This window comes from Podarcis vaucheri (genome assembly GCF_965113315.1).
Source record: "Podarcis vaucheri genome assembly, chromosome: 17".
NCBI lineage: Eukaryota > Metazoa > Chordata > Lepidosauria > Squamata > Lacertidae > Podarcis > Podarcis vaucheri.
In genome coordinates, this window is record NC_138755.1 from 36614511 (window position 1) to 36629342 (window position 14832).

The 14832-nt window shown below is 47.2% G+C and overlaps 1 protein-coding gene across 1 annotated transcript; it reads left to right on the top strand.

Moving 5' to 3' along the window:
• Positions 1-649: 649 nt before the first annotated feature.
• LOC309522001 (uncharacterized protein) lies at positions 650-14137 on the top strand. Its single transcript, XM_082205195.1, has 5 exons — positions 650-824; positions 5807-5983; positions 8887-8986; positions 10376-10506; positions 13550-14137. Exons 1-5 carry the CDS (start codon positions 651-653, stop codon positions 13826-13828), a joined length of 861 nt encoding a protein of 286 aa, XP_082061321.1. The 5' UTR covers position 650; the 3' UTR covers positions 13829-14137.
• The last annotated feature ends 695 nt before the right edge of the window (positions 14138-14832 follow it).

Below are 14832 nucleotides of genomic sequence, written 5' to 3' on the forward strand. Positions count from 1 at the left end.
AAGCCCACAGAAACCCGACAATCCTCAGTCCTCCGGCTGCCGGCCAGCAAAAGTTCCCCTTCGGCGATGCAGACCAAGAGCAAGTAGTAGTAATTTGCGGCAGGGTGGAAGTAGATGTGTTAAGGGCTGCAATTCAGTGGTAGCTCCCATCCTTTTGCATGGAAAACTCCTCGACATCTCCAGGTCGAGCTGAAAATAAAATAAATAAAATACCTGGCTATTTTATTTATTTCATAAAATTTGCACAATGCTCGATTGCAAAAAGAACAATGCCGAGTGTCTGTTTTGTGCAATTAAAGAAGCCGGGGGCGCGTGACTCTCATGGCACACCTTGCAATAAATGCTTTTTGGCTGCAAGGAGGCTGCGAACCCAACGACAAAAGATGGTTTTTTTTCTGGAATAGCACCTGGCCACATTTGCCATTCGCTCTCGGAAGGTGCAATGTGACACACAGACACAATCATAAAATTGGAAGGGTCCCCCAAGGGACATCTAGTCCACCCCCGCTGAAATACACACACGCATGGGAGCGCGCGAGGAAACCCAACTAAGTTCTCCATCGTTGGGAAGCAGGGTCCCGCGTCGACATGGGGGGCGGTGGCTTGGGGGGGTGGGGCGGGCTGAGGGAGGCCTTTCCGGCCGTGCGCGCATGCTCTCGCCTCCGGAGGAGCGCTTGGGTATAAAGGAGGAGGCGCCGAGCCGCGCCTGCTCGTCCTTCGGCCCTTCCCAAATCGCGCAGCAGCCGGATCGCGGCACCATGATGGCGAGGCGGCTCCTCCTGGGTACCAGGCTCCTGCAGCTCCGCAGTCGGGGCTCCCTGGCCGTGAGTATCCCCGAGCCCAGCGCAAAAGGCTTCCCCGGCTCGGCTGGGATGTCCTCGCGGGACATGTGCGCCCGGGAAGCGGGCAGCGCTCCAAAAGGGGGCGCTTCCCCTTGGCGCAGCTTCCTGCGTCTTTACGCGCGGCTCAGGTTGCGTTTGCGCTCTGGGTAGGCAGGGCCGGCGCACCCAGGAGGCAAGGGGAGGCGACCGGTTCTAGAATGGTAGAGTTGGAAGGAATGCCGAGGGTCATGTAGCCCCAACCCGCCCCCCCCTTACAAATTGCTAAAATACTAAAAAAAAACACCAGGGGTCTCTATAACGTTTAACCTGGGAGACACCAGCCACACATTGCAGTCCTGGCACCAGGGCACGTTGTCCAGACTAAATGGCATTCTGCTCGGGTAAGGTCCCTTGGTTGAATCAACGAACGTAGGTAGCATTAAAATCATTAAAAAGCTCCAGTAGAAGTTACCCTTAAAACAGAAAAAGAAACACAAACCACACCCCATCATGGTCCTTCAGTCCCATCCTAACCACAAATAAATTAGAGCAGGCATAGGCAAACTTGGCCCTCCAGATGTTTTGGGACTACAACTCCCATCATCCCTAGCTAACAGGACCAGTGCTCAGGGATGATGGGAGTTGTAGTCCCAAAACATCTGGAGGGCCGAGTTTGCCTATGCCTGAATTAGTCTCCCAAAAACTCTCCAAAACTACTTCAAAGAAAATGATACTAAGGTTCCCAGCATCCTTGACAAACCTCAGCACCCAGGATTCCGCTTTGGGGGGAACCGTGTGCTTTGAATGTGCTTTAAGTGCTCAAAGCCTCTGTTCTTTCCTTGAATCCCTTGCCCCCCAACTCTTAATTAATAATAATAATAATTTATTATTTATACCCCGCCCATCTGGCTGAGTTTCCCCAGCCACTCTGGGCGGCTCCCAATCAGTGTTAATTAATTTCATTGTTGCTGCAAACAGGTGCACAGAAGCCCCTCCCCCCTCCCCTCCAGAAACGTTTTCTTTTTTAAAAAAAAGCAAAGTTTGCACACGCTGCTCGTAATTCCACCCAGCAAAATGGGTATAGCATTTGAATTGTGGAGCCTGCATAGCTCAGTTGGTTAGAGCTTGGTGCTGATAAGGCCAAGGTTGCAGGTTCAAGCCCTGTACAGAACGGCTGCGTAGTCTTGCATTGCAGGGGAGTTGGACTAGATAATTCTTAAGGTCCCTTCCAGCTCTGCAATTCTATGATTTAATACTTTGCAGGACTGGCGTAGCCACAGCCCCACACCTCCAGCATGAGTGTATTAATGATAGGACTTTGTTTGCACTGACACTGGCAGGGTAGCTTTTTAAATGAACTCACAGGGTCACTTTTTTGGAATGCAGTCCAGCAAAGAGAAGCTGCCCCAGTGACCCCTCTGTTACTTAACCAATTTCTCTTTTCATGCTTGGAAAAGTTTACGTGTAAGGCAGGGGTGTGTGAGAGAGAGGGTGGTGCTGCTGTTGTTAGACGTTCCAAGAGCTTCTAGCAGTTTTTGGTTAGAAATACATAAATGCAATCCCCGCAAAGTAAAAAAAAATCCTGCTTTTTGAAATATATAATGTTTTGCATTGCTTTATGTTGGGGCTAGGGACGCGGGTGGCGCTGTGAGTTAAACCACAGAGCCAAGGACTTGTCAATCAGAAGGTCAGCGGTTCGAATCCACGCGACGGGGTGAGCTCCCGTTGCTTGGTCCCTGCTCCTGCCCACCTAGTAGTTTGAAAGCACGTCAAAGTGCAAGTAGATAAATAGGTACCACTCCGGTGGGAAGGTAAATGGCGTTTCCGTGCGCTGCTCTGGTTCGCCAGATGCGGCTTAGTCATGCTGGCCACATGACCCGGAAGCTGTACGCCGGCTCCCTCAGCCAATAAAGCAAGATGAGCGCCGCAACCCCAGAGTCGGCCACGACTGGACCTAATGGTCAGGGGTCCCTTTACCTTTACCTTTATGTTGGGGTTGCATTTTATATGCACTTTTCAACAAACTGCCTCAGATATTCCCCAACCAATCTGCATGTTAAAGGCATATTTATGCAGACCCGTTGGTGAAACTCTAACACGGGGGCATCCTGATAACACTGACATTCAGAAACGGACTTTCTGTTGTGGTCAGGAAGAAAGAGATGACTGAAGAAACTTCGCTAACTGGGTGTTGTTTGACTAACAAACAATGCAAGGAGATTTCAACAGAAAGACGAGTTCTGCCTTTGCTAGTCTAAGTGAAATGGCTTATTGCTCTGTGTGTCTCTTAATTGCACAAGTATTTGTTTCATTGCAAAAGAATGGCTGGTATTTTTTCACACTGTGAACGGCTCATTTCATAGAATCATAGAGTTGGAAGAGACCACAAGGGCCATCGAGTCCAACCCCCTGCCAAGCAGGAAACATTGCTTTATGCCAAAGATCAGGAATCTGGGGCCATGCAAATATTGTTGGACCAGTTCCTTTAATCTCTGACGTGTGCCCATGCTGACTGAGGCAGATAGGAGATGGAGCTGAACAATATTTGGAGGGCCAGATTTGCCCATCCCCATGTACGGCCCAACAAGTAAATCCTTCCCCCGATTCTGCACGTTCACACTTGAGGTCTTATTTCGAATTTGGTGATACCGTTCTTCTTTTTAAAAGCTATTAGTCATAACAGTCAATCCATTGTTCTATGGCAACACTGTATGCTGCCTCCCAAGCGCCTGGTGCATTTAGGAGAGGCAGCAACCATGTTTGATTAGAACAATAGGTCTGTTTGCTTTTAAAAATAAGAACACAGTGTCTCGAACACATCGTTTGCCCAGAGGAAAGCAAAAAGCCCACGAGAATAGAAATACGATTTGGAAAAGCACGAGCAAATTTTACAGCCTATGCAAATTGACTTTAAAGCTTAGCTGATTTCCCTCTCTTGTGAATGCACGCTAGACCTTTTAATTTTAAGAGCTCTAAAGTAGGAAAATGTTTGGCAAGCCTTCTTACTTCTGCTGTTAAGAGACGGCGTTGGTCAACATGGGGGGTTTCCAACGCTCATCAGCTTCAGCCAGCTTGGCCAATATTCAAGGATGGTGAGAATTGTAGTCCATAAAATATGGAAGGCACCACATTGAATCATAGAATTGTAGTGTTGGAAGGGACTCTGTGGATCATATAGTCTAACCCTCTGCAATGCAGGAATATGCAGCTATCCTACAAGGTTCGAACCTGCAACCTTGGCATTATCAGCGCCATGCGCTAGCCAATTGAGCTGTCCGTGTCATATTTCTTACCATCTTGAGATAGCTTGCTGAACCAATAAATCAGCCTCACATTCCATTCACAGAAGCCTGGAGCTGGAATGTGTTAGAATGTAGGAATTTTAAGAGCAGCCCTGCAGAATCAGACTAAAGCTCCCATCTAATCCAGTATTCTGAGAGGTCAGCCCCTAAGCCTTCCCCAGCAGAAAGACTAAGCTCAGTTTCTTGCCCCTAATTGATGCTGCAGACCAGCCAAGTGTCCCTATTTTCCAGGGACGTCCCTGATTAAGAGAAGCTGTCCTGGTTGCTGATTTGATCCAGAATGTCCCACTTAGGATGTCCCTATTTTCATTGGATAAATGTTGGCAGGTATGGAGTTATCCGGCCCGCAAGGCAATCCTGCATAGGGAAGTTTTTTAAATGTTTAATTATATTTTTGTATATGCTGGAAGCAGCCCAGTGGCTGGGGCAACCCAGTCAGATGTGTGGGGTATAAATAGTAAAATTATCATTATGGAATGGGGTGTCCTTATTTTCATCAGAGAAATGTTGGGAGGATACGCTAGTCCATCTTGCGTTGCAGAAATATGCAGCTGTCCCATACAGGGATCGAACCAGCAACCTTGGTGTTATCAGCACCACGCTCTAACCAACTGAGCTATTGGCTATCCCTGCCCTCCACAACAATGAGAAGAGAAGAGCATGAGTCCAGAAGGCTGGAAGAAGCATAATGGGAGAGAGTGCTTAGGAGATGATGGGAAGTTGACACAAAAACTCAGGATATTTGAGCCCCAAACACTGAGGCATGTGAGCCCTGGGAAATTGAAGACACTCAGATTTATATATCTGTGCCAGGAGCCATAAAACCATGCAAGTGGTTCTACATGTGGCCTGTGGCTTTGTCCTCTGCCATCTGGCAAACAGTTACAGTATTTGCTTTTAAAAAGTCATTCAGTTGCAGCACTGCTTGAAGCTCTCCTCTTCAAGCGTTGTAGGGACACAGGTGGTGCTGTGGTCTAAATCACCGAGCCTCTTGGGCTTGCCAATTGGAAGGTTGGCAGTTCGAATCCCTGGGACGGAGTGAGCTCCCGTTGCTCTGTCCCAGCTCCTGCCAACCTAGCAGTTTGAAAGCAAACCAGTGCAAGTAGATAAATAGGTACCACTGCAGTGGGAAGTTAAATGGCATTTCCATGCGCTCTGGCTTCCGTCACGGTGTCTTCGATGTGCCAGAAGTGGTTTAGTCATGCTGGCCACATGACCCGGAAAGCTGTCTGTGGACAAACGCCAGCTCCCTCGGCCTGAAAGCGAGATGAAACCCCATAGTCACCTTTGACGGGACTTAACCTCCTAGGGTCCTTTACCTTTACCTTGTTGATTTCCTTTAAAAACCCCACTGCATTGGATCCTAGCCTTTTTTGCATCCTAGCCCTTCAGTGGTGCCAAACAGCAGAGAGATTGAGCTATTCTAGAATCACATGGAACTGCTAGATGGGGAACCAGCAGCCCTCCAGATGTTGTTAGATTCCAGCCCCATCAACTCCACAGACGGTTGATGATGGTCAGGGATGATGGGATGGGCTCCAGAAACATCTGGGAGGTTGTAAGTTCCCCCATCCCCATTCTAGTGGGTTTACAATTTGGGTTTGTTTTCTACACCGATTAAGCCAACATTATGATGCTGCGCTTCGTTAAACAGAAGATTTCCCTTTATTTCTGTGTTTCTAGCTTCTGCCTCGCGGTTTGGCATCTTCCCCGAAAACTCCTCAACACTCTGCACCTCAGAACCATGTGTACAGCACAGAGGGAGGGAGTGCCCGCAAACCGTCCGGGCGCTTTCCAGTACCCAACAAGAAGGATTTGCCCTATGATATAGTAGAGCTCATGGAGGAAGTGGAAGTAAAGGTAAGGGGGAAATCTGCTGGGGAAGGTGGAATCTTGTCCTTTCAAAGAAACTTGTTGTTGTTCAGTCGTGTCCGACTCTTCGTGACCCCATGGACCAGAGCAGGCCAGGCACTCCTGTCTTTCACTGCCTCCCGCAGTTTGGTCAAACTCATGTTCGTAGCTTTGAGAACACTGTCCCACCATCTCGTCCTCTGTCGTCTCCTTCTCCTTGTGCCCTCAATCTTTCCCAACATCAGGGTCTTTTCCAGGGAGTCTTCTCTTCTCATGAGGTGGCCAAAGTCTTGGAGCCTCAGCTTCAGGATCTGTCCTTCCAGTGAGCACTCAGGGCTGATTTCCTTAAGAATGGAGAGGTTTGATCTTCTTGCAGTCCATGGGACTCTCAAAAGTCTCCTCCAGCACCAGAATTCAAAAGCATCCATTCTTCGGCGATCAGCCTTCTTTATGGTCCAGCTCTCACTTCCATACATCACGACTAGGAAAACCATAGCTTTAACTATACGGACCAAAGAAACTTGGAACTATCTTAAAGCCAGGTTTTAATGAATGGTTGGATTTTGGAGGGAGGGAGAACCAAAAATCAGATTGTCTTGATTTATTAGAAGTTACTGAGCTATGTGATTTATCTTTGACTAGAAACAGTGTTAGAAACTCAAATATATAAGCTGATCGCCAAATGGCACCTTAAACCTAGGTTATGGTCGCCAAAATGAAATGTGTAGGCGCTCCCCCCCCCTTTTTTTTTTTTGCAATGCACTTTATTATTAGAGTGGCTGAGGAAACCCAGCCAGATGGATGGGTATAAATAATAAAATATTATTATTATTTATTACTATTTTTCATTTCTATACTGCTTTACCTTTTAAAGAAAAAAATCTCAAAGCAGTTTACAACACATTAAAATATCAAATAAAACAATCCAGAATAAAACAGATTCAAGCTTCGAGGAAAATATTTCAGATGCTTGTCTATAAGTGGCATTTTGCTTTCCTCATATTTTTTTAACTACTGAATTTAAGTAGCTTGCCCATAGCAGAAGTACTCTAGAAAGGCAGTGTGGTGTAGTGGTCAGACTAGGACCTGGGAGATCAGGGTTCAAATCCCCTCTCGGTCATGCGGCTCATTGGGTGACCTTGGGCCAGTCACAGCCTCTTAACCTACCTCAAGGGTCGTTTTAGGGGAAGAGGGTGTACCATGTACAGTGGTACTTTGGGTTAAGTACTTAATTCATTCCAGAGGTCCGTTCTTAACCTGAAACTGTTCTTAACCTGAAGCACCACTTTAGCTAATGGGGCCTCCTGCTGCCGCCGCGCTGCCAGAGCACGATTTCTGTTCTTATCCTGAAGCAAAGTTCTTAACCTGAAGCACTATTTCTGGGTTAGCGGAGTCTGTAACCTGAAGTGTATGTAACCTGAAGTGTATGTAACCCAAGGTACCACTGTAGTGTGTTAGGGAGAAGACTCCTATCTGACATCCTAGCTTTGAAAGTGCTGTATTTAAACTTGAGGAAGAATTCAAAGGTCCAGTCCTCTGCCCCATCAGCACTTCTTGGTGGTACATCAAGACATCGCCGAGTGATACCGCTAAACACACCCTTGTTCTCTTACAAGTGGCCTATGATGTGTTCAATAGTGGCGCTGTGGTCTAAACCACTGAGCCTCTTGGGCTTGCCGATCAGAAGGTCAGCGGTTCAAATCCCTGCGACGGGGTGAGCTCCCGTTGTTCTTTCCCAGCTCCTGCCAATCTAGCAACTCGAAAGCACGCCAGTGCAAGTAGATAAATAGGCGCCACTGTGGCAGGAAGGTCAACAGCATTTCCGTGCACTCTGGTATCCATCACGGTGTTCCGTTGCACCAGAAGTGGTTCAGTCATGCTGGCCACATGACCCGGAAAGCTGTCTGTGGACAAACACTGGCTCCCTCAGCCTGAGAGCGATATGAGCGCCGCAACTCCATAGTCACCTTTGACTGGACTTAACCGTCCAGGGGTCCTTTACCTTTATCCCAGCTCTGCCGATTTGTATTTCTTGTCCAGTATGGTCTACTGTAATAGGTAGCAGTTACCCAGAGTTTTAGGGGGACGCGGGTGGCACTGTGGGTTAAACTACAGAGCCTAGGACTTGCCAATCAGAAGGTCGGCAGTTTGAATACCAGCAACGGTGTGAGCTCCCGATGCTCGGTCCCTGCTCCTGCCAACCTAAGCAGTTCGAAAGCACAAAAAGTGAAAGTAGATAAATAGGTACCGCTCCGGCGGGAAGGTAAACGGCATTTCCGTGCGCTGCTCTGGTTCGCCAGAAGCGGCTTAGTCATGCTGGCCACATGACCCGGAAGCTGTACACCGGCTCCCTCGGCCAAACAAGCGAGATGAGCACCGTGACCCCAGAGTCGGTCACGACTGGACCTAATGGTCAGGGGTCCCCTTTTTACCCAGGGTTTTAGGAAGAGGAGAGGGTCTTTCCTAGTCCCTGCTTCCCTAAACCTTTTAAGTGGAGAAGCCAAGGATTGCTAAGCTGAGACCTGAGTCCAAAACATGTTCTCTGCCACTTCCTCCCGCACTGCTAGGAGGATTAAGAAGGGGAGACTTGCCGTTTTCTAGGAACTGACCCGTGAAAGTGTGGGGGAGTGGAATGTTATTAGGATATTATTGTACTGTTAGGCTGTCTGTCATGGTTTTTATTACACTTTTATTATTGATGTTCTGTAAAGTGTTTTTAACGTTGTACACCGCCCTAGGATTTTCTGATAAAGGGCTGTATCTAAATTGAAATAATAATAATAATAATAATAATAATAATAATAATAATAATAATAATAATAATAGAAGAAGAAGAAGAAAACTGTATCAGCATCTTCTCTTAACTATTTTAAGGTGATTGACTGGTGTTTTATTCTTAATTCTTCCAATAGACTGGGTTTTTGCCCAACGTGTTTAAGGTTATGTCTCACCGACCGGCAGAATTTAGAGCATTCTTTGCTTATTACAATGCCATCATGAACAAGGAGACAGGTAAGAACAGAAACCATACTTGGTCTATCTTAACGTGACTGTTGCTGAATTCCACTAGGGTTACCTATGGGTAAGATGAGCACTGACGCTACAGGCCTTCCTTGGTTCTGTCAACAGAAATAAGTACCAGGCAATAATTATTTCCACCGGTTCCAAGATTCTTTAAGGCCTCTCTCCTGATGAATCTACCCAGACCTTGAGATTATCTTCTGAGGCTCTTCTTCATGTGCCGCCTCCATGAGAGATATGGAGGGTTGCAAGATGAGATGAGGCCTTTTCTGCAGTGGCTCCCTGTTTGTCGAATGCCGTTCCCTTCTCGGTAGTGTCGCCCGCCCTGTGGAACACCCTCCCATCAGATGTCAAAGAAATAAACAACCACCGTATTTTTCGCTCTATAAGACGCCCCAGACCACAAGACGCACCTAGTTTTTGGAGGAGGATAACAAGAAAAAAAATATTCTGAATCTCAGAAGCCAGAACAGCAAGAGGGATCGCTGCGCAGTGAAAGCAGCAATCCCTCTTGCTGTTCTGGCTTCTGGGATAGCTGCATAGCCTGCATTCGCTCCATAAGACGCACACACATTTCCCCTTACTTTTTAGGAGGGGAAAAGTGAGTCTTATAGAGCCAAAAATAAGGTATATGACATTTAGAAGACATCTGAAGGCAGCCCTGTTTAGGGAAGTTTTTAACGATGGATGTTTTCATGTATTTTTAATCTTCTGTTGGAAGAGTGGCTGGGGAAACCCAGACAGATGGGCAGGGTAGAAATAAACTATTATTATTATTATTATTTATTTCCAGGGGGTTCAGCTGGCAACTCCATTATACACCTTTAGGCACCAGGCGAAAACGTTCTTCTTTAACCCGGCCTTTGACTGATTGACAGTCAATGCCCTTTTAAATGCGTTGGGGGCAGGAGGGATTATTGGGTGGTTCTTGTTTTTATTTTTATGATGTGTTTTGTAACCCATGACCTTGATATTACGAGTTTCATGCTGTTCCTGAAGGAATGGGTTTCCCAAATCTAAAACCTGACTGAGAGGGCTGTTTATACAGCTGGGTTCATTGTATATTGGCTCAAGTTAATGGATTTTAGCTAATGGAGAAGGAAAAATGGGGATTTTGGGGCCCGTTTCAGACTGACTGCACAGTCAGGTTTTAGATTTGGGAAACCCATTCCTTCATTCCAACTGAGCCATCCAGGGCTTTTTTTTCAATATACCTGCTGCTGCTTCTCACTGATAGCATTTGGACATCTTCCAACCCTTATTATTTGGGAGTCCTATCTTATCTCTATATGGTGGTATTGGTGCATGTTGGTTAAGTGACTCAATGCCCCTGCCGCTCTAGAAATATGACCCACCTTCTGCATGTCTCTTCTTCTATAGGAAGCCTAAGCAAGGCTGACAAAGAGCTCATTATTGTGGCCACGAGTATTGTTAACAAGTGTCCATACTGCGTGATTGCACACGGCGCTCTACATCGGATATACTCCAAAAAAACAGCGCTAGCAGATCAGGTTGGTACACGTGTCTGTCTTGCTCGTCTGTCTCCATCTTCTTCTGTTTCACTCCCTTGCTTAGGATTTCTCTCTCCTGTACAGTGGTACCTCTAGTTACGAACTTAATTCTTTCCGGAGGTCCGTTCTTCACCTGAAACTGTTCTTAACTAGAGGCGTGCTTTCACTAATGGGGCCTCTTGCTGCCGCTGCGCCGCCGGCACACAATTTCTGTTCTCATTCTGGGGCAAAATTCTCAACTCGAGGTAACTCTTCCAGGTTAGCAGAGTTTGTAACCTGAGGTGTTTGTAACTTGAGGTACCACTGTACTTGTTTCCTTGCCACTTATTGGCTAGTTTTGGCAAAATTAGAGAGCCAGTGTGGTGTAGTGGTTAAGAGCGGTAGTCACGTAATCTGGGGAACCGGGTTCGCTTCCTCGCTCCTCCACATGCAGCTGCTGGGTGACCCTGGGCCAGTCACACTTCTGTGAAGTCTCTCAGCCCCACTCACCTCACAGAGTGTTTGTTGTGGGGGAGGAAGGGAAAGGAGATTGTTAGCCGCTTTGAGACTCCTGAAGGGGAGTGAAAGGCGGGATATCAAATCCAAACTCTTCTTCTTCTTCTTCTTCAAAAGAATTTCCAAACAGAAAGGAATTGTATGAAGGAATTGTATGGGTTTTTTTCTGGATTCAAATGCTAGTTTTCTCAATACAGTCATACCTCAGGTTACAGACGCTTCAGGTTGCATTTTTTCAGGTTACGGACGCGCCGAAACCCAGAAGTACCGGAACAGGTTACTTATGGGTTTCAACAGCCGTGCATGTGCAGAAGCGCTAAATCGCGCTTTGCGCATGTGCAGAAGTGCCGAATCGCAACCCACGCATGTGCAGACACGCCGCTGCGGGTTGCAAACATGCATCCCGCACGGATCACGTTCACAACCCAAGCGTATGTGAATTGCCCTTGTGAAATCTGCAAAACAGTTTTATACTTTCCTGTGCATCAAACCGGGAATATGATGGCAAAGCAGTCTAAAAGTGCTTTCTGATGGATATTTATGATAGGTGACCATGAGAGGCTACTGAAGAAGGCATAACAGAAATTACACAGTTATGATTCCTTGCATTCTGCATGATACAAAATCGTGGGCTTGATAAGTTTGTATTGTAGTACAAGATGCTGGGTTCTTTGCCACTGGATCAGGTCATTTAAAGGTCCTATGAAGCAGCTGAAAAAAACTTTTCCACAGGCTTGGAATTCTATAGAAGAGGGCTTTTCTGCAGATGCCATTGCTACCATTCATGCACTAATCCTTTGAATGTTTTTAAATACCTGGTTCTTACTGGTAATTCTAATGTTTTGCTTTCTATTTTTGTAGACCACTTAGAGGTTCTCTTACAATCAGGCGGTATATAAAATTTTGTCAAATAAAATAAAATGGCGTTATGCTACAAACCCGAATTCTGCATTCATCCTCTGAGGCCCTTCTTTGTGTGGCTCTTCCATGAGACGCTTGGAGGGTGGCAACACGAGGTCGGGCCTTTTCTGCAGTGGCCCCCGCCTGTGGAATGCTCTCCCCAGGGCGGCTCTCCTGCTGCCTTCATTACATATCATTAGGTGCCAGGCAAAAATGTTCCTCTTCAACCAGGCCTTAATATTCCGCAGCCTTTTAAATGTGCTTGTGCGATGGGGGTATTGTTTTGTTGTCTGCTGTAAGGATATCAGGGGGTTACTCGAGAGCAATCAGGCAAATGCCTCCCTGGTCGGCTGTAAGGCCTCATTATTGGTGCCAAAAATCCTTCACCATGCAGAGCGCCACTCTCCCGTGTCTTGCTCATTCACTGGCAGAATCTGTGAGTGGGCGGTCCTTAAACCTTCCCCAGCAGAGTAGTTTCTTGACGCCCAGTCTGCGCCTCCCCTCTCTGCGCGGAAGCCTACTGCGCAGGGAGGGCGTGGGTAACGGAGGACCCCTCTCCTCCCCGCTTTGCCCAGGCAAGGTGTCCTGGCATCGCCTCGCCTCCTCCAAGCCCTGAAGCTCCTCTCCACTGGAGGCGTGGCTTCCTTCCTCCGCTGAGGAGGTGCTGTTTCCCACGATCTTTGGGGGCCCTCTGTAATCCATCCGGCTTTTCCCCTCTCCCCCCTGAGCCGATGGCAGTTCCCTGACATCTTTGTTCTAACTATTCGTTTGTACTTTTACCTTGCATTTTTATATCATGAACCGCCTGAGATCTTACGATGAAGAGCAGTATATAAGTCCAATAAATAAAAATAATAATAAATAAATAAGAAGTTGCACTTGGCAAAATTCCCTCTCTTGTACAAGGAGCAAAGATAAAGGAACCCTTTAGTCCTTTGCATCACCCTGTTTAGGATCTGGCAGCAGTACACTGTGGTTCATGTTCACATTTGCTCCCTAATCCTTTTCAGCCCTCGTTCTCTTTGACCTACCGTATTTTTCACTCTATAGGATGCACCGGACCATAGGAGGGGGAGAACAGGGGAAAAAAATCTCCCCCTCTGCTCAGCGCTCCTTCAGCGAAGCGACAGGAGAAACGGAGCCCCTTCCATTTCTCCTCCCGCTTCGCTGAAGGGGTGCTGCGCAGAGAGGGAAAACTGCAGCGCCTCTCCAGCGAAGCGAAGCCTGGAGAGCAAGAGGGGTCGGTGTGCACTGACCCCTCTCACTCTCCAGGCTTCAGGCGGCTATCTGCAAGCCTTCGGAACGCAGCGGGAACTCCTGCTGCGCTCTGAAGGCTTGCGGATAGCTGCCTGAAGCCCCCAGAGCGCAGCGGGAGTTCCCGCTGCGCTTCGGGGGCTTCAGGCAGCTTCAGCGAAAGCAACGCGAAGCCTCCAGAGCGCAGGGGGAGATCTCCCTCTGTGCTTCGGAGGCTTCGCATTGCTATCACTGAAGCCAAGGAGTCTGCATTCGCTCCATAAGATGCACACACATTTCCCCTTAATTTTTGAGCGAAAAATACGGTAATGCTGCCTGTAAATTTGGTCCCCATAACTGGTCTAGCGGTTGGCCATAACTGCCAATAACCTCCCTTGGCTCTGATTTTGTGCAGGTCACTGTGAACTGGCAAATGGCCGAGCTGAGTGATCGGGAGAGGGCCATGGTTGAATTTGCACTCGCCGTCTGCCGAGCGGATAATATCACCGAAGAGCACTTTCAGAAGCTGGAGGCGAACGGGTTTGACCGAGAAGATTCCTGGGACATAGGCACGATTGCAGCCTTTTTTGCCATGTCGAACCGCATAGCTCACTTCACAGGTATGCATCCAAACCCAGAATTCTACATCATGGGAAGGATACCGAGAGAGAAAGAGAAGAGCGACGCCTCCTAACAAGGCTTTCTGGCACCCAAATCATTGCAAGGACATTGGGCTCAGTGACGGGCAGAAGGTCAAGATGGGCAAATGTTGCATCCACTGAAAAATGAAATGTGCTTCACTTGCTGTTGTGCTATACTTTTGAAAAACGTTTTCCGGTAGGGTCTCGATTGTAATGAGGTGCTCTGAAGACACAGCAAGATTGGAGATTTGCTGCTCAGTTTCTTTTGATTGTAATAAGCTGTATACTGTGATTTCTTCATAACTACAGAGTTAACACTTTTGTCATATCGGTTGTTTCTAATAAACGTATTTGAGCAAATACATATCTGCTGTAGCAAATCTTTTAACGGCCAGAAATTGGAAAGAGCTTTTTATGTATACACTGGAGAAGATCTGGAGGAAGATCTCCTTTCCTCTACAAGTGTAAAATCTCGCTGGTCTCCTTGGAAGGTCTTCTCGGGAACAATTCCATCTGCATTTTCCCAACTTATACAAATGGAGAAAGTTTTCGAAAGTCAACATCCCACAGCTCTGTTAAGCAAACTTGATGTCTTACTGTTTCCTTAATTCTTACAAGGGGAATAAGCAACTATTTTCCATGAAGGAACATGCTCCTTGTCTCACTCATTGGTTGCAGTTTTGACCTCAGTTGTAAAAATTGTATAAACGTCTTTCCTGGAAAGAATGTACTTTAAAGTTTGGATTCCATATCTGCTTTAACACTAACTTGCCTGAGGCCTTTGTCCATTGTACAAGAGATCTCAGAACTATCTGCAGGCAGGTTGTTGTTGTTTAGTCATTTAGTCGTGTCCGACTCTTCGTGACCCCCTGGACCAGAGCATGCCAGGCACTCCTGTCTTCCACTGCCTCCCGCAGTTTGGCCAAACTCATGCTGGGAGCTTCGAGAACACTATCCAACCATCTCGTCCCCTGTCGTCCCCTTCTCCTTGTGCCCTCCATCTTTCCCAGCATGAGGGTCTTTTCCAGGGAGTCTTCTCTTCTCATGAGGTGGCCAA